At 31.8% G+C, this 20,394-nt stretch overlaps 2 protein-coding genes across 4 annotated transcripts in view; one reads left to right on the top strand and one right to left on the bottom strand.

Annotated features, from left to right (window-relative positions):
* LOC110696499 (guanine nucleotide exchange factor SPIKE 1-like) overlaps positions 1 to 9,846 on the top strand; it is a 31,467-nt gene extending 21,621 nt beyond the window's left edge. Inside the window, 11 exon segments of the mRNA XM_021873793.1 lie at positions 1,411 to 1,541; positions 2,790 to 2,865; positions 3,006 to 3,116; positions 4,073 to 4,255; positions 4,397 to 4,534; positions 4,725 to 4,895; positions 5,063 to 5,410; positions 5,526 to 5,858; positions 6,505 to 6,690; positions 7,522 to 8,496; positions 9,386 to 9,846. Coding sequence (XP_021729485.1) covers positions 1,411 to 1,541; positions 2,790 to 2,865; positions 3,006 to 3,116; positions 4,073 to 4,255; positions 4,397 to 4,534; positions 4,725 to 4,895; positions 5,063 to 5,410; positions 5,526 to 5,858; positions 6,505 to 6,690; positions 7,522 to 8,496; positions 9,386 to 9,640 — 2,907 coding nt within the window. The 3' untranslated portion in view covers positions 9,641 to 9,846.
* Positions 9,847 to 10,586: 740 nt separating this feature from the next.
* LOC110696500 (lysosomal Pro-X carboxypeptidase-like) lies at positions 10,587 to 19,189 on the bottom strand. 3 transcript variants are annotated; one of them, XM_021873794.1, is made up of 9 exons: positions 18,557 to 19,189; positions 17,291 to 17,480; positions 16,006 to 16,142; positions 15,516 to 15,628; positions 14,821 to 15,073; positions 12,257 to 12,415; positions 11,937 to 12,016; positions 10,976 to 11,025; positions 10,587 to 10,848 (listed from the first exon to the last, which is right to left on the bottom strand). In XM_021873794.1, the coding sequence occupies exons 1-9, from the start codon at positions 18,962 to 18,964 to the stop codon at positions 10,712 to 10,714; spliced, it is 1,527 nt and encodes a 508-aa protein (XP_021729486.1). In that variant the 5' UTR covers positions 18,965 to 19,189; the 3' UTR covers positions 10,587 to 10,711. The 3 variants fall into 3 exon arrangements, with proteins under 3 accessions (XP_021729486.1, XP_021729487.1, XP_021729488.1); XM_021873795.1 differs by lacking the exon at positions 10,976 to 11,025 and having other exon boundaries at positions 10,712 to 10,848; XM_021873796.1 differs by lacking the exon at positions 11,937 to 12,016 and having other exon boundaries at positions 10,718 to 10,848.
* Between the last annotated feature and the right edge of the window lie 1,205 nt (positions 19,190 to 20,394).

Below are 20,394 nucleotides of genomic sequence, written 5' to 3'. Positions count from 1 at the left end.
TTATAGACGTTAACTCCCTTCGTTTTCTTTTGTTTGTTCCATTTGAAATCTTATAATGCAAATGAAATCTTATAATTTAATTACTTTTTTGATTTTCAGAACATAGTCATGTGGGGTCTTGTTAGATTCGTTTTAATTTTATGTTTCCAAACATATAACTTTAATAATTTTTTGTAGTACAAAACTTGAGATATTTTAGTTACAATATTGAAGCTGTGCAAAAAGTAAATAGGACAATACAAAAATGAGCATAACTATATATTTCAGGGTACCAAAATGAAAAAGGTATAAAACTAAGACATCAATATGGAATTATCAAACTACTGGGCACTACAGTGAAACAAAGTTAAAAAACTCAGGGCTCCAAAGTGGAATTATTGAAACTATAGGGTACCAAAGTGGAATTATGTCAAACCTTAGGTCACCTAAGTGGAAACTTTCCAATCACCAATCATGCTGCGTATCTTTTAAAGGTAATCTCGCTAGAGTCATGGGGCATAAAATATAAGGAGGCAACAACTTCATCACCTCGTAGACAAAACCATCATTACATTAGTAAACCTTATTTAATAGTTGAATTCAGGTAGCTCATGTAATCCTATATTGAATTTACAAGAAGATTAAGAGACACACCTTGTTAAATTTATTGGGGCCTTAAATCACCAAAATTGTTCGTTAATTGTTACATATAAATAGTGCTTAGAGCTAGCGCCTCTATCTGAAGAACTCCTAGCTCTAGAAACCTTTTTACGCATAACTTTTTACTTAAAGTGAAGTCTCTATTGTCTACTTTGTTCAATCTAACTTAATCTAGTAAAATTTAATTATGTTACTTTTGGTTTATCGTCTTGATGGTTATACCATGATACCTCTTAAAAACATTATTCCTTCTACCTAGTATCTGCTAACTAATTAAAGTTTCTAACTTCTAGTATATAAATATTTATAATAGTTAAAAATCAAGTATAACAGCTGATAGGAGAATTTAAATAATCCAACTTGAGCATTAACACTTTTCCTATACTTTTAAAGAAGGTCCTAACTTGGATGGAAGTCAGGCGTCATTGTAGATTTCCCTTCACAAAACTTTTAAATTCTATTATCCATATGATTTAATTTGGAGAGAACGAGATGTTTATAAATTATGTTGTGTATATATTTATTGATTATCTAATCTGTCTCTAAGTAGTGAAAATCCTAAGAAGAGTAGAGGGTATAGAACTATAGATTATTGAAGACACCATCTATTTATCTTTAGGAAGTGACACGCATACATGTTTTATCTTTATAGATACTTTCTTATCTCATTTAGTTCTGATGACAAACTGTTTGATGTTAATTTTGGAGAATTTGAATTTCTATTGTAAATCTTGCAACATAGATTACTCAATTTTCCTTTTTTCATTTCAGGTATCTTTGTATTTGGACAAGTTTTCTGGGTTATGTCAACCTGTTCTTCATGACTGTAAGCTTACCTATTTACAGATCATATGTGATCATGATCTTTTTGTCGAAATGCCAGGAAGAGACCCTTCTGATAGGTAATCCTGATCATCTTTCCTGCTCAGCTCAGCTTTCTTGTTGTAACTTGTTATTTCAGTCGTCAAATCTCATATTTCGGATCGAAGTCTAATGTATTGATCGTTGATAGTCAATTAATTTTTTCTTCATTTAATTATTTTTGTTATACTTTTCAATTTTTTTAATTCCTTGTACCGACAAGATATTATGTAGATGTTTTAGAAACTTGTTGCACACGGGTGTACAGTCCAATAGTCAATGATACATTTAATATTGCTCTCTATTTGGCGGTACGATAATTTTATTTTCAGATTCCCGTCCCGTATATTGTCCTGTAGTCTTTATAAGAAACCTTGAAGATAAAAAGGAAAACAAAATAATTAAATTAAATGAAATAATAAAAAAAAAAAAAAGAAAGATGGTACAGCAGGGATTGACCGTTGAGTTAAAAGAGAGTTATCACTCATGCAACAATAAATTGTATCTTCTTTTTCGTTGATATATATGATTGACAACACGTCTTGCAAGGCATAAGATCTAAGATCTTTACATCCAAAGAGTTGGAAGGATATGTTAGTTATAATTCTGTGACTCTTAGGGAAGGGAATGTCTTTGTTTTGATTTGGGGTCAAAGAACATCTAATTTGTTTCGAAATCTGATTCCATTTGGCATAGAGTTAGAAGCACAAACAAATATCGATGGAATGGAAAGGATGCATGAGTAAGAACTCATGCTGCCTGCGCTAGTCCTTGAAAGCTGTTATGCAGAGACTGATTTGAATATAGAAACAATATTTAATTTTGGTCTTGGTTTCCAAAAGTTTGAGTTTTAATCCAGTGTAGACCTTTGTTTGTGTAATCCAGCACTATATTCTGGTTAGTTTGGTTCCAAATTGACAGTTTTATACTACCTTTGTTTATGCTGCTAGCTCTCAGTTTGGTATGCTGACTACTTTCCCCTCTCTAGGGTGTTTCCTGTTACATCTCTTTCAAACGTGACCTGTGGTTGTGATCATTCTTACTTTCAGTTTTATTTGGGTTTAGTGTTTAATGTTAATATTTTGCTTTATTATCCTGGAAACATCTCTTGAAAATAAGAGCGCGGAATGGTTTACAGGTGTCTTGTGCCTCAGTATTTAATTTTGTTTGTTGCATTAAACTGCTGTGAGCAACTGATTGACTCTTATGTCTTTATTTAGTGTTAACCTTGTGCTTCATAGTAGAGTGTTGTTGTTAATCTGGTTTTGTTAACTTGATTTAAAATGCAGGAACTATCTTGCGTCTGTGCTGATACAAGAGCTTTTCCTCACCTTAGATCATGATGACTTGTCACTAAAGGCTAAAGTAAGCTGACCAATAAACTTCTGTTGTCGTTGCTTCTTCTTTGTTTACTTTGCGTGGAACTGCTTGCTCACATATATTTTCTCCTGGTTGGACTTGTTATTCGTATACTTTAAACATCTAATTAATAATTTAATATGTAGGGAGCTAGAATCTTAGTGGTTCTCATGTGCAAACATGAATTTGATTCTCGTTACCAGAAGCCTGAAGATAAATTATACATCGCACAGCTTTATTTCCCGCTGATAAGCCAGGTACATAACTTGTGCTCTTTTGATGCGATCTTGAACTGTATTCACTACTTTTCAGTATGTAGCATTGGGAAAAATTTCCTTTTCCCTCTCAATTTTTCAGCATTGACTTGGATGTTCTCAAAAAAGTATGAAATGTCTTGATTTCTGCTATAGACTAGGTAATTCGATCTGCTTGAATGTAACAGTAAGATAAAGAATAGAGGAAGGCTCAGATATTTTTTATTGATATTTGTAAATAACGGCTACAAGACTATGGTCTAGCTAAAGCTTGACACTTGAAGAATTCTACAACTACTGCTACTCTACTACTACTTTCTCCAATAACAACCTAAACATTACTATTGCATTGCTTCCTCTTATATACTAAGCTTCCCCTTCTCAATAGCCCCTAACAATTAAAGAACTTGTCATGTACCACACTTCTTAGTGGACCATTAAAACTTTTTGTCTTCTTGTTGCTACCAATTGCTGCTGCTACTGCTCTTGTCTGGTAGTCTTGTGCTTGTGTCTTCTCTCATAGACCCGAAGTGGTTGTTGAATTGGTTGTTGCTGGAGTGGGTCGACCCAATTCATAGCAATTTATTTAATCTTAAGGTGTGTTTCCTTCGCTGATTAGAACTTATTAGCCCTTAATTGAACTTATTGGCCTGGTACTTGACTTATCTACAATTCTTAGATTTTTATTATTGTTGCGCATTGACCTTCAGTAGCCTAGCCTTGAATTTATTTCTTTTGTTAATATGTGCGAATAAGTTGAGGAGAAAATGACCATAGTCAAGAAATTTTGTGACGGCTAAATCAGATTCTCTAAAAGCCTCAGAGCAAACTGGTGAAGGATAATCTTTGTTGGTATTGATGTTTGTAAATAATACATCAGTCTATTACCCTTCTAATAACATATGATAAATTTGGCACACTAGATATTCTGCAATGCTAACTATCAGATTAATTTGCAGATACTTGATGAAATGCCTGTTTTTTACAACCTCGGTGCTGCTGAAAAGCGTGAAATCTTGATTGTTGTTTTGCAAATTGTACGCAATTTGGATGATGCATCATTGATTAAAGCCTGGCAGCAAAGTATTGCAAGAACCAGATTATTTTTCAAAGTTATAGAGGAAAGCTTAATCCTTTTTGAGGTTATTTTTGACTCCTTTATGACATGCATTGTATATCAATTGTGTGTTGCAGTGTTTTACTGATTTTGGCAAATTAATTTTTATTTTACTGGAAGTGGCTATTCTTATCCTCCAACATGAGGTCAAATGGTATTTTTGCAGCATAAAAAACCAGCTGATGGTATGATAATTGGTAACAGTTCTCGTAGTATCGTGGGGGATGGAAATGCATCCCCTAAGTATTCAGACAGGTTGTCTCCAGCCATCAACAACTATCTGTCTGAGGCATCACGGCAAGAGGTAAAGTTCAATACATTTTGGATGTTGTAATTCTGTAGAATTTTACTTTTTCTTCGTGTTTTCAGTGTGCATATAATATGCACTTGGGTCCAGCATATATTTTTAGTTTGATATTCCAATGTTTCTTGTTTTTCTTGAACAACTTTATGATCTTTCTCCTTTCTTTTGGGTGTTGGCTAAATCAATGCAGCCTCATAGAACGCCAGAGAATTATTTGTGGCAGAAAGTAAACTCTCAGTTAAGTTCTCCAAGCCAACCCTATTCCTTGAGAGAAGCTCTAGCTCAAGCACAGTCTTCCAGGATAGGAACTTCTGCCCAAGCACTAAGGGAATCATTGCATCCTTTATTGAGACAGAAGCTGGTGGGTACTCTTGCATTGGTACAACTTTTCCATGACAATATTGTTTCATATTTAATAGATCTTACCAGATGACACAATCCCTTTACCTGGGATCTGTCCTGCATTTTGGTCTCTCTTGTCTTGTCTAGGAATGGTTTTGTAAGGGTAATAATGTTGTTTCTCTTCAGGAACTTTGGGAGGAGAATTTGTGTGCTGCTGTTAGTCTTCAAGTCCTAGAAATTATTGAGAAGTTTTCTAAAACAGCTGCAACACATGGAATTGCAACTGATTATGGGAAACTTGATTGCATTACATCCATATTCACGAGTTTCTTCTCTAGGAATCAGCCACTTGAATTCTGGAAAGCTCTTCTGCTGGTGTTTAACAGTATATTAAGTTCCCATGGATCGACATTAATGTCACGTGAGAATGATCGTTTTCTTAAACAAATTGCTTTTCATCTTCTTCGTCTTGCTGTCTATAGAAATGAAAACATCAGAAAAAGGGCAGTTGTTGGGCTTCAGATTCTTGTAAGGGTATGTTTCTGATTGCTGATGACCATTACATGTATCAAGTGCTGCTTCTTTTTCTGTTCCTTTTATTCTAAGGTTTTTCACTCTTCAAAAACAAGTAATATATTCCTTTTTGCAGAGCTCTTTCTGTCACTTCATGCAAACTACAAGGCTTAGAGTCATGCTGACCATAACATTGTCAGAGCTGATGTCAGATGTACAAACTACTCTGATGAAGCCTGATGGAAGTCTTGAAGAGAGTGGTGAAGAGCAGCGGCTTCGTAAATCTTTGGAGGAAATGGCAGATGAAGTGAAAAGCTCCAGTTTGCTGAGGGATTGTGGTCTTCCTGAGTCTGCACTGATAGCTATTCCAGAAAGGTCTACGGAGAATAGGTGGTCTTGGTCAGAAGTTAAACATCTCTCTGACAATCTAATTCTGGCTCTTGATGCGAGCTTGGAACACGCACTTCTGGTAAGATTTACTCTGACAACTGCTTATATCTGTGATGCTTGGACTCAACCCACCATCCCTTCTGTACCGGTGTCAACACGACACATCGTGCTGGTATTCTTTCATGGCAACGGGATGCTTGTCTTCTTCAATAATTCATTTGACTTCCTCTTTATTTCTCTCACTCATTTAACTTTTTTCAAAATTCTGAACAATAAATGTATTTGGTCACGTCAGTCTATTTTATTTTTTTATGAGAAATGTCAGTTTTGATTACTGAATTATTACTTGTGTGGGTACCATGGGCATTGGAACTAATTTATTTATTTATTTATTTATTTTTTGACCTAACTTCCCGTGATATACAAGCAGTGAAATAAATTTAAGAAACTGAGTTTATGAGCAACTACTCATTAATACTTGTATTTTATAAAATTTGTTCTAATTTTTATTTTATATTTTTATTATTACAGATAATTTGTTAAGTCTTTTTTTATTTTTTTTATGAATTTTCCAAATCTGGATCCATACCCAAGTCTGACACTTGTACCAGTCTGGATCAATACGCAAGTCTCACTCTTGACCTGAGTCCAAGCGTCCTAGGCATATAATGTGGAAAACAAACTGACACCCGAAATTGTTGTACTTTCTGCCTTTGGCTTGGCAGGGCCCTGTGATGAACATTGACAGATATGCTGCTGCAGAAAGCTTTTACAAACTTGCTGTAGCCTTTGCTCCTGTTCCAGATCTTCACATAATGTGGCTACTGCATCTATGTGATGCGCATCAGGAAATGCAATCCTGGGCGGAAGCAGCAGAGTGTGCAGTTGCTGTTGCAGGTGTTGTTATGCAGGTATACATCTTACTTTGATTTAAAAAGCCTCTGTCAAAATTAATAATTACATTCTTCATTTACAATGATGTTTTTAGTGTTTAACCTTCTTCCTATTACATATCCCTTTGATAAATACATTTTTCATTAACAATGATGTTTTTAGTGTCTAACCTTCTTCCTATACGTATCCCTGAATGATATGGCAACTTGAGCATTCTTGTATGCATATTTATCTTTTAGTATGACGGAATCGTGCATGTTGTGATATATTATGTATGTAATTTATTTAGCACATATGTATCAACACCATATCTTATAAAGTCATTGCACAATCCAATCCAGTCCATGCATATTTCAGGTTTTAGCAAGTTTAATGTACGTTACACAGTACATTTGTGGCTTTCCACTGGGCTCGGGGACATTGCACATGTGAACTTCTTGCATATGTAGCCTGTCAAACACTTGTAATTGATATTATTGATATTATATTTCTAATTTATTTGCACCATTTCTTTTTGGCACAATAGATTAGGAGAATAAGTTGGGGCATATGAAGGGTATTGCAAGCAAAGAAGATTACATGACTTAGGGGCATATAGGTGTAATAGGTCATTTTATGTAAAAGCCATAATTAATAAGGAAATGGTGCAACTGTTATGATATTTCCATTTTTAGGGAAATGCTAGAAACGAAGGAAGTACATTTAGATCATTTTGCAACAAACAGGTTGGGATTCATATGTGAAAGAAATGTAGTCCAAGAACCAAATTTTTGGCCTATTAGAATGTTATGAAAACATTGATTGGATTAACGTTTCTTATACAAGTGATAATGCCACATCTTTTGCAGGCTCTAGTAAGTAGAAATGACGGCGTATGGAGCAAAGAGCATGTTGCTGCTCTCCGCAAAATATGTCCTATGGTCAACAATGAGATAAGTTCTGAGACAGCTGCTGCGGAGGTGGAGGGATATGGTGCTTCAAAGCTTACTGTTGATTCAGCTGTGAAATATTTGCAGCTTGCTAACAAACTTTTTTCTCAAGCTGAGCTCTATCACTTTTGTGCTAGCATTCTAGAATTGGTAATACCAGTGTACAAAAGCAGAAGGGCATATGGGCAGCTAGCCAAATGTCACACAATGCTAACCAGTATTTATGAATCTATCCTTGAACAAGAAGCAAGCCCAATTCCCTTTGCTGATGCTACATATTATAGGGTAGGCTTTTATGGTGAGAAATTTGGAAAGCTGGATCAAAAAGAATATGTATACAGGGAGCCCCGTGATGTACGGCTTGGAGACATCATGGAAAAGCTTAGCCATACATATGAATCCAGGATGGATGGTAATCACAGACTTCATATTATTCAAGATTCTAGGCAAGTGAAGGCGGAGGAGTTGCAGCCTGGTGTCTGTTACTTGCAGATTACTGCTGTTGATCCTGTCATGGAAGATGAAGACTTGGGTAGTAGGAGAGAGAGGATATTTTCCCTATCCACTGGAAGTGTACGTGCTCGTGTGTTTGATCGATTTTTATTTGATACCCCCTTTACTAAAAACGGGAAGACTCAAGCTGGATTAGAGGATCAGTGGAAACGGCGTACAGTTCTTCAAACAGAAGGCTCGTTTCCTGCTCTTGTTAACAGGCTTTTGGTGATAAAATCTGAATCTATGGAGTTCTCTCCTGTGGAAAATGCGATTGGAATGATTGAAACTCGGACAGCTGCACTTCGAAATGAACTTGAAGAACCTCGAAGCTCTGAAGGGGACCAGTTACCACGTTTACAGAGCCTGCAGAGAATATTGCAAGGCAGTGTGGCAGTTCAAGTGAGTATTATGAAATCTTTGCCTATTTTAGCCTGTCATATGATGCTCTAATCTTTCTGTCTGTGACCTAGTTGCAACATGTATGTGATAGTAAGTGTTCTGGTTTGTTAATGCCTCAATAGTTTAGATCTTACAGTGAAGTAGTTGCCTCAAGCTTATTGAAAAGTTTGTATGCAGATGTTCTTCATGATGCATCATATTCCTCTTTTCTCACATGTAGTCCTTAGTCTTTGAAGGTCTAACGTAGTCTTGTTTCAATGGAGAGAATGAAGGTTGAGGCCATGTATGGGGATTCTTCCAATTCTCTCCGTGTGTTAGTTCTATCATTTTTCTTATGTGGCTTATAATTGACTGAAGAAACACCTTTTCCACATTAGCAGGTATTTTACTGCTAATCTTTATAGAGCATTTATAATAACCTTATATAGACTGGGAAAATCTCAACAAATAGATGAACGAATTGAGACAATCCCCAAAAATTATGTAACTTGGACTATGATATTTTGTTATTATCTGAAGTAACCGTTACAAATTCTTTACTCAGGCCAAAATTATGTACAAGTTCATAAAAACACGTTGCCTGCTGTATTACTCAAGACTCTTCATTTCACCTCGAGATCATGTGAGATCTTCGATACTTTGACTTGGGTGTGGGCACGTCGTTATGGGCTAAACTCATGGACTTTCTTGAAAAAAAAAAAAAAAAAAAAAAAAAAAAAACACATCTGACAGTTGGGTGTATACCTGTATCCAACACAAATAGCATGTTTGAGTAACATAGAAATATAATGTTCACATGAGTTTCTGAGTCTGAGCGACACCTTTTGGTTTTAAATGTGTAATGTGTGGTAATTTGATGAATCCTGATATTGGAAATTGCTCCTTGCAGGTAAATAGTGGAGTGTTGAGTGTGTGTACTGCTTTTCTATCAGGTGAGCCTGCAACTAGGCTTCGTTCGCAGGAACTGCAGCAACTCATTGCTGCACTTCTTGAATTTATGGCTGTTTGTAAGAGGGCAATTAGAGTACACTTCAGGTTGATTGGAGAGGAAGACCAGGAGTTCCACACTCAGCTCGTAAATGGATTTCAATCACTTACGGCCGAGTTATCTCACTACATTCCCGCCATTCTTTCAGAGCTCTAACAGTCTTGTTCATTGTTTGATGTGTGCATAAGATAATCTATTTTTTTTTCATGCCATCTGTAGATGTTACCCTTTTTCCAATGTATTTAATGTCATCATCTGTAAAATCATTCTCTTCTGATATTAGACATCACAAATACAGTGTATGTATTCCCAAGTTTCAAAATCATTAAGAAGCTTAACGCTTCTCTGTTTTCATTCACGAATTTTGTTGCTTGCATATATTACTCCCTATGTTCTTTCATATTCTAAATAGTGATTACGCAATTTAAGAAAATATTGATGATGAGTTAACATAAATTGAATAAGGTAAGAGAGAACGTAAAAACATGGGTGAGTGAAGAAAAAGAGTGAAAATGTGTAATTATTATAGTGTTAAAGGGTAACATAGTAAAATAAATAGACTTGACATAAAATAAAGCAAAATAACCAAAGCAAATTAACTCTTTTTAAACTCCGTGTGAATACAAGTGATGCATTTAAAAAAAATAAAAAATTAGAAAGAGTAGTTTTAAGGGTACTAATCCGGTACATGAAAACTATTCATTTGAAAATTGCTTTAAAATGGTGTTGCTTCTAATGTAAACCTTTTGAGGATTTTGTGGGGAGGGCGATGAGGATACTCAACATTTGTTCAGATTGTGTGAATTTGCAAGAATACTTGGAGTTGTGGAAGTCTAGGCATCCCGCATCCATTCATAATTCAACGAGGACCTTTCATTGAAGGACCGAGACATCTTCTATATCCATTCATAATAACCAGGTGTTGAGAATTGAGTTAGTGACAGTATACTCCATTCAAGCTATAATTGATCCTGGAATGATGCAGCACCAATTGCTAACATCAGCAATTTGTGATCCTCTTCAAATACTTCACCCACTCGACAATTTTTCCAATTTGCAAATAATTTGAAACGGAGGTAGTAGTTTGAAACAGATGACCATGTACTTAGACATAACAGTCATTTTTATAAATATAAAATTACATGATTGCAATTTTACTTTGAGTCACTAACTACATATATGTCATATTATGCGAAGTATATATTAATTTGAGGTAGGGAACAAATACTATTTCATGAATTTGTAGAGATCATTATGGTATAGTTTGATCCATCCACTCATAATCTCAACTTCTCTTTTTCGTTGGTTAACCAACCATTCTGGATCATCTTTCTTTGCAGAAAATATGTCCAAGCAATGAGATCCTGTTATATAACAACATAATATTCCACAAGTGAAAAACATAACAAATATTTAATTAATTAATTAAAGAGTGAACAAAATTAGTTAATTAAAGAGTGAAAATTTATAATTACTAATATAATTATTAACCTTGTTTTGTATAAATGGCAACGATGCTATCGGACAAGTTGTGCAGCACCCTATAGATCAACGTACGTAAAAGGTAAGAAAAACAAAACCGTATAAAAATAAGATTGCGAGTTATCGTTCGATACTACAAGTGAAATCTATAACTATATACTAAATACTAAAAGAGAATAAAAAAAATGACATGTGTTGAAATCTAGTTAATTCCATTTTTTTTTTTTTTTTGCCAAATGAAATTAGGAAATATTTAATTTCTTCAACAATTAATTAAAAATTTATTCTTTTTATAAAAAGGTATAATGTAGTCCATAGTATTCATTGAAATTTCCTAAATAATAAACTTTAGGTTATACCCGAATGATAGACAAATTTTATATTAATAATTATGAATATTTTTTTTTTAATAATAATATATACTTAAATTTCTATATGTAGATGCAAAAAAATATTGATTTTGGGAGGAAAAATATATAATTACAGTAAAATTAAAATATTGATTTTGGGAGCAAAAGATATAATTTATTTGGAATGATATATAACTTGAATGTAATGGTAAAGTAGGAAGAAAATTATTATATTACATACAAATTATTGTAAGCCTTTATAAAATTTGGTAAAATCGTGCATAATACGAGATTTAAACTAGTACATTATACATGCAAGCTACAAGGGATTGTAGGCCTATAAAGACAACTACCGAGAGATTTTATAGTTTGTAAACGATGTAGTTTGATTATATAACGTGGTATTAGCCAACAAACAATAATACGGATTACTTTATAGTTTATAGTATAGCTTACCACTCGAGTTACTTTAATGCATTGAAACAAAATGAATTTTATTCTCTCTTCGTTTTTGTTCTTACTTTACTTTAAGAAAACATGTTTGGTAGGATGAACAAAAACGAACGGAACAAATAATTAACTGTAGATGTAGTAAGGAACTTGATCAGGAAGAAAATTACCCAGCACTACTGTAAGGATCTTTGAGTCCATTAGAGAAAATAATGTTACTGCCAAATCTTTCCAAGACTAGTTTCATATCCTGGTAATTTTTAAAAAAAAATATTGAAAATTAATAAATAATAAATATAAATTTTATTTTATTTTGTTTTTATTTATTTATTTATTTTTATTTTTTTTTGCAAAAGACTATCAAAAGAAAAAGCTAAAACAATTAATGACGGTGAGCACATCCAACCAACCATGAGCAAGATTAACCCATGATATAAATTAATTAAAAAAAATTGCTAAATTAATTTAGATATATTGAAATTTGACATACATGTCCACCATAGTTAGTTGTAATCCAATGAGGGCGAGGAACAACATTGTATTTCTTCTTCCATTTTTGGATGAATTCTTGTATACTGAATTTTTGAGGAGGAAACATAGACAATTTGCTAGTACCTCGAACAACTGGCATCACCATCTCGCTACATGTCTGCAACACAATACAGACATTAAATTGTAAATAACGATGTTGTAATTATTTTCAAGAATAATTGTAATATAATTACAAAATTAAATTGTAATAACATCCCATCAAAAAAAAAAAATGTAATAACATGAAATATACAATTTTAACTAGATGAGATATAAAATGGATCATTAAATTTTAATTTTAACTAAGGTTTAACGAGGGCAAAAACAAATGAAAATATAACATTAATTACATTGATTTGCGCGTGATTTTTTCATAAATTTCTAAATTAATACTCTATCAAATAAGAAAAGGTATTGAATGCTTATTTATAGTCTAAGGGCTACATATAACATTACCCTTTATATTTTTTATGATAGAGTATAAAACATATTCTTAGGCCTCAACCATCAGCTTAAACTTTTGGTTAAGTTGGTCCTTTAACATTATCGAAGCAAACGTGACAAAAAGGTCAAGAGTTCGAATCTCTAATTGGTCTAAGCTGCACCCTTGTGCAGCTAGAAACCAGCCCACAAACCCAATTTCAAACGCGCCCCATTAAAAAAAGGCCCAAACCAAAACGAGCCCACCCAAAAAACTAAACATATCTTTAAAATGCAGCTCACCCAATTGTCATTTATACAAAACCGTCACTTCCAACAGCTATTTTTTGAAAAATAGCATTTAAAAAAAAAATCATCACTCTCATACTAACATTTCTGAAATTTATTACTCCTCTCTTTGATTTTCTCTCTCTTACAATCAAACACAATTCACTCTCTCTCCTCCAAAACAACCATGGATATTTGAGATGAGATGAAAATCAAACGGATTCTCCCAAAAAAGGTAATTTTATGTAAATTTCACTTAATTTTGTTTGAATTTATATGAATATCACTTAATTTTGTTTGAATATTGTTCGATACTCTGTTGTTCAAAATTTTTATTGGAATTGTTAAAAAATTTAGTGAAATCAAACAGATACCTTATGTTCATAAAATGTTTTGAAATGTTCATAATATTTTTATTTGTTGTTCATGATAAATATTCTTAGTGTTTATAAAATGTTCTCATTTTGTCTTTTTTGTCAGTTTATGCTTGTGTTCATATTTTGAATGCTTATATTCACTTTCTGAAATGCATATGTTCATATTTTTTATGCATATGTTCACTTTCGTTCTTAAATGCTTATATTCAGATTTTGAATCCTTTTGTAAACTTTCTGAAATGCTTATGTAAACTTTCTGAGATACATATGTTCACTTTCTGAAATCCATATATTCATATTTTTTATGTATATGTTTACCTTCTAAAATGCTTAATTATGTTCATACACATTCAAAAAATGAATCAATACATATGTTCATATTTTGAATGCGTATGTTCATTTTCTAAAATGCATATATTCATATTTTTAGTGCACATGTTCATATTTTTAATACTTATAATGCGTATGTTTCATGAGCATTTTATTTTTATATCTTCAATTTTCTTATGTTCATAATTAAAGGCCGTAAATTCAATTCATATGAATTGCATGTTCACAAAACTAATCAAATTGATCAAAATTCATTACAAAATCACCACAAAAAAAAAAAATCGAAATTCATACATAGATCAAATTGATAGAAATTAAACAAAATACAGTTATAGAGGAGAGAGAATATGAAGAACGAAAGAGGAAAAAACAAAGGAGAATAAAATTTTGATGAAAATTATGATCGAAATTTTGATGAAAATTTTGATTAAAATTGTTATAGGAAAGAAAAGTGAAGAGAAAAGTACTACAATCAATTTGTGTTCATCACCTATTACAAATTGGCAAATTACCCAAAAATTATATATGCAATATCAATCACAAATTCAGAAAATATAACCAACTAAACCAAATTACAAATCAATAACATAAATTAACTTATATCAACAATCTCTTCAAGATTCCAATTAAATCCATCACGAATCAATGAAAATACAAAAAATGGAGAAGAGAGAAAATCTTAAAAGAAGAAGATAATGCCAAACACAGTGGAGAGAGAAAATTTCAATCAAAATTAAGAATTAAGTAAAGAATTTGGAAAAAAGAGAAAAAGTTATGTAAAAATTAAGAAATAAGGAAAGAAATAAAATAGGAAGAAGATTGGAGGAAGGAGATGAAGTAATATATACTAGTACTCCAGTAGTACATAGTATATATGTGTGTTTGGTGTATAAAAGGGGGTATTTGATGAGTGGTGCAGCCAGGGTGCATCTAAGAATATGTCTCGAATCTCATCCACCCCCCACTAGCCCAAAGGGCTCTCATGTGAGGGGGCGTAATAGAGTATAAAACATATTCCAAAATATGCAATTTGACTAAACAATTTCTAAGTTGATTAAATTATAAAGAAAAAAAAAATTAATAACAACAATATTAATCAATTACGTACCTGCCAATCATAACCAAGATTAGTTTCAACTGAATAATCATCAAAGTAATTGGTATTAAAACAATTGTGATGAGTTCCATTAAAATAGGCATGAACTCCTGCATAAATACGGCTAAGTATGTCATTTCCCTTCTTTCCTTGATCAATTGCTTTGCAAATTATGGATGGATTATTGTCCGTGTCACTATATTGTGCTACATCATCGTACATGTTCTCCAAGAAGTCCTTCAACGTCCTTGTTTCCTGTAATTGGCTGCATGCACCTCCAAAAGATCAAATCTTTGAATGTCGATCTCAGATCGAGCTTCCGTTTCATATTATCTAATCACTTAACTAAAATTTTAATCAGTAATTATAAGACACACGAGTTATTTGTAAATTTTAAAATATCAATCGAAGCAATTTAAGGAACATTATTCTTTTTTATGACGTTCTCAATTCAGTTGTTTTGAGAGATGACTTAACAAACCCTCGAGTTCTATGTAAGTTTTTAATACCAATTTACATACAATAATAACCAACAACTAAGAATACTCATATTTAAGAGCTAGTTTATTTGTAATAATAATTATAATAATAATACAAACACATACTCCATACTAGGTAAGTATTTTTTTTATTAATTTATACCTCGCACTCTGTATATATATAAAGTGTATTAACATTTTGAAATCGAGGAAATACTACGTACTTACCTACAAGTTTTGAATTTGTTACTAAGGTAGGAGAGACCCTTTGGCGTTGATCCAATTTTGTCGATTTCAGCCCACGAAGATTTGATGGTGTTATAGCAATTCTCACTCGCTTCCTGAATGATTAGTAAGTAAAACTATATGATACAATCCTTAAATTTAATTTTGGAAAGAAATGTGAATGTTATTAATAATTATTCTTAGGTCCTGTTCACTTCACCTTATTTTTGTTGAATTGAAATTATTTTTACTAAATTAAAATTATTTTTGCTAAAATGAAATTTCTTTTATTGAACTTAAATTATTTTTATTGAACTAAAACTATTTTAAGTAATTCATTCTGTTATATATTTTCTTTAATGTTACTGATTTTAACTGATTATCTGTTATATTTCTTCTTTAAAGTTACTGGTTTTTACTGAACTGAAATTATTTTTACCGAATATAATTTTTTTTTAAGGTGAAATGAACAGGGCCATACTCATTAATTTACCTTGAAATCATTGGTTACGACGTAATAGTAACCGTGATTTTGCTCAATCATGTTATCGAAATATAGCACCGGAGCTGAGGCTGCTAGAGCACCAAGAGCAATATGGGGATACTTGAGTCGAAACCATGAAGCAAGCACTGAAAATGAAAGGATAAAGATTATAGTTATGAGGGAAATTGTTTCTACGTTATTCGTAGTTCAGACCAATAATAAACTACTATAGTAGATACATGATATTTACTCCGTAATTATCTAATGCAATTTATGATTAGGGCGTATTTCTAATAATTACCTGGCTATTATATCAATAAAACGATTGAACTTCAATGACAACTCACAGTATTATTTTTAAATTTTTGTTGATTATTGGTTAAACCGAATTTAACACTAAGTAAACCACTAGCTAGTGGCTAGTTTCAAAAAGTGTCGTGTAAAACGGTTCTTTTAGGTGACATAGAAATATAAAATCAATGACCAAGGCATCAATAAATGTCTAATCTCAAATTCTCAATGCAAGTCTTAACCTCGTACGTGTCCTCGATGATGTAGGTAGATATGCTGAATACTTGTATCCACATGATATATAGTTTAGGTTGCACTGATACGGACACGGATATAGGTACGATATGGACACGGAAAAACGACAATTCTAAAATAGGAGACACGGGTATAACAAATAACAAGACAAATAATATATCAAAAAAACAAGATTTTGACAACCTATTCAACAAAACACTAAATAATTAACCTTAAAACAAGTCATTTACCGTAGCTAAATAATATCTCCAAATTCACATAGAATAATGTGCTATGAAATGTGTTTTGAAGACGCTCGTATTATAACTCTTACCTTTTTCTCTCATTTACCTTAACTTTCTAATTAAAAAAGTTAAAAAGATGAGGTGACATATCAAAATGCAAACCGGATCGTATCATACTAGGATACGATTCGTCTCAAAGTGTCTAAATATATTAAAAAACCGCATGCAATTTTTATGTGTGTCCGTCGTGTATCGAACGAGTGTCAGTGTCCGACACGATATCAGACACGGACACAGCTGTTGGACGAGGTGTCTGTGCATCCTAGTATATAGTTATATACTATATTGTTGTACATATAAACATTGGTCTATTTTTTTGTTTTCTTACAAAAATAAACATTAGATATGGATTTTATTCATAAGACAAGACAACAATATAGTCTATTCATTTGAAAGGGAGAAGTGTTATAAGAAAAGTTGAACGCAGTTATTATTTAAAAGTTAATTAAGAAAGTTGGACTCACTTCCACCGTAAGAACCTTCGAAAACAATAACCGGGGAATAAGTTGCATTTAGTCTTTTCTTCAAAAACAAAATAATTTCAGCAGAATCAGCAAGAGCCTGGGCAGAATTGAAATACCCACGAACGGTTGTATTTTTAATGATTTCTTCCATTGACATTCCAAATGGCTTCGACCATCCATAATATCGATGCTTCAAATCACCAAAAAAAATAAAAATAATTATTCATTAGTTAAATATATAACAATACACATAGTATTAGAAAAACTTTATACTTAAGGATTTGTATGATAAGGTCTCACAATGATGTCTTACTCGAGAAAAAATATGTAGGTTTAGACATTGTTTTATTCACCTTAAAAATATATATACAGTAAAACTAATCTAATTTCATCAAAAATAATTTAAGTTTAATAAAATAAAAATATTTTCAATTCAGCAAATAAGGTAAAGAGAACAGGGTCTTAGTTGAATTTTCATTAAGCTTAGTTTAATAATGATACACTCCTCGCTCTTTTCCTCTAATAAGGGTTAGTTCTCTTTGCCTTATTTTCGTCGAATTGAATTTTTGTTTTTTTACCGAGCTTTATTGATTTTTACCGACCTTAGTAAATTATTTTTACTATACTTAAATTATTTTTATTGAAATGAAATTATACTAACTGAATTGATATTATTTATACTGATTCTCTAGTGTATTTGTTCTGAAAAGTTATTGATTTTTAGGATTAAAAATTATTTGTACTGATGAACTAAACTTATTTTGCTAAATTGAGCTTGCTTTTACTATTTTAATTGAATATTATTATTTTAAGATGGAGAGAACAAAGCCTTACAAATATTTTCTTCAACAACATTTAGTATGGCTATATGCCTATAACCCTATATATATTGGTTTTTTTCTAATTAAATACTCCCTCTGTCCCTATTTTTTTGCTCAATGGAGCAAAAAATTGCGTCAAATTTCAAAGAATTTGACCTTAAATTCCTATTGATCAACAAGAGATAATATATTCATGTGGGGTCTTTTTGGATTCATCTTATTATACTTCGTATAATTTTATTAATATCAAGTTTTATAATTTTACACGTATAGAAATAAAGTTATATACATTGCAAGACGCATCTTGGAAACCGTGTAAAGTTTAATGGAGCAAATAAACAAAAAATAATAATAAAAAAAGGGACAGCGGGAGTATTATGTAATATTAATCATTTGGACCCCTTCTCCCCAAACAAACACTCATGTACTTAATTAACATACTTACCTCAATAATTACCACAAGAGCCTTAAATTTTGCAGCATAATCTGGAAGAATTAACCAATTAATTTCATCATTAAACATTGGCTCTTCATCTCCAAAATGCACAAATATAGGATAATTATCCTTTGCTCCTCCCCAGTGTTTGGAATACATCATATACTTTTGTTTAAATGTCACATAACTTTCTTGTTGATAATTGAAGTGATCTAGTGTTTGAGGATAATACAAGACTTTCAAATCTTTGTGTATGGTAGTTTTAGTTGTACTAAAGGTGCTATACATATCTTGTTTGTGCCGGATTTTTCGCCGGACTCCACCAAGCCATGGCCTCGCCGGAGTTGATACAATAGTAGAAAAGAAGAAAAAGAGAAACCATATTGAAAATTTGAACAACTTTTTTAGAGAAATCATTTCTATGTGTTTTATCAAGGTTATACACAAAATGCTTCCTATAATGTGGTATATATATTTGTGAATGTGAACAAAGTATTATTCATGTGGAAATAATGGTTCAACTTTGAGCATCTTACTTTAATTTCAAGAATAAAAAAAATTGACTAATTTCTACCCTTTAATCATACGTTACTAAGTGGATGGACAACTATAAAAATTGATGAAATTTATGCAACAAACTCATGCAGTTTCATTGCTTTTTAATATGGTTATTTGAGTAGTAAGTGGTTTAGTCTTTATAAGGTGATGTACACGTAAAAAGAAGCCATAAAAATGGTCCACTACCATGTTTTCCCATTGAACATGCACTATAATCTTTTCTTTTGCATCTTTTTTTGTGAATTTTGATTGGAAAATGACATTATGCTTTTTACTAAAGTATAATTATTGAAAAAGTTGAAGACTTTTATTGTAATAATGTTCTTTCAAACTAATAACTATTCTGTCTATTCATGGGTTATAAAATGGTGGAACACGAACGTCACATGTTGGCGATATCAGTGACTAGAACTTGGAAGGATGGTCAAATATACAGTGACATAATTACACAAGGCATTAACATATTTATCAAGTCGCTAAGGCTCCCATTAAGTAAGATAGTGTTCTTTTGGTCAAAATTTCATCTGGCTATCTTATAGTACTAACTTATTAGCCCTAAACTTTCGTTATTAAGATTTGAACTTGTCTTATCTGAATGTATAGATATTATTATTATGATTATGATTATGAAAAAGATATTATTATTATGATTATATCTTAAAGGTTATAACTTAAAGTTTAGTGCTTATTAGTCATAAACTTATTTAATGTTCATTAATAAGGTCATGTAATCTCTTTTGATAATGCAAGATATTTAGACATATGATATCCTATCGGTTATTTATAGAATAGTGTACTTTTTGTAGTTTTCTTTGTAAATAGACTAAATGAAGCCTGTGCGATGCACGATTTTTTTTTTTATTTTTTCAAATAAAATATTTTACTAAATTTATATTTATCTAATAAACTTTGTGGTATTCGCTTGCTTACTACTCCATCCGTCCCTTAATTAGATGTCTAGCTTCCTTTTTAAGGGTTTCAAAATTAGATGTCTATTTCCTTTTTTATTAAGTGATTTTTTTACCAAATTATCCTTATTCTCCAAATTTATTATGATTTTGATTTGATTTGATTTTGATTTGACTACGATAATGAATTAGAGATTATGATTATCAATTTGATTAGGATATGATGTTTATCATGGTATGATTATGATTATGATTATGAATGGATTATGATTTGATTTTTACAATGATATGATTATGATTTCAGATGAATTAGATATTATTATTATGATTATGAATGGATTATGATTTGATTATTACAATGATTTGATTTTGATTTGACTA

The sequence above is a fragment of the Chenopodium quinoa genome, unplaced genomic scaffold, assembly GCF_001683475.1.
Source record: "Chenopodium quinoa cultivar QQ74 unplaced genomic scaffold, ASM168347v1, whole genome shotgun sequence".
Taxonomy (NCBI): Eukaryota; Viridiplantae; Streptophyta; class Magnoliopsida; order Caryophyllales; family Amaranthaceae; genus Chenopodium; species Chenopodium quinoa.
The sequence above is the reverse complement of the archived record's forward strand: the minus strand, read 5'-3'. Positions and strand labels throughout refer to the sequence as shown.

Excerpts from the sequence above, each read along its gene's own strand:
- LOC110696500 (XM_021873794.1), bottom strand. The coding sequence starts at position 18,964 with ATGATTTCTCTAAAAAAGTTGTTCAAATTTTCAATATGGTTTCTCTTT. Across the intron at positions 15,074-15,515 it reads AACAAATTCAAAACTTGTAG|CCAATTACAGGAAACAAGGA; the intron begins GTAAGTACGTAG and ends AGGTGCATGCAG. Across the intron at positions 10,849-10,975 it reads TGCCATTTATACAAAACAAG|GATCTCATTGCTTGGACATA; the intron begins GTTAATAATTAT and ends GTTATATAACAG.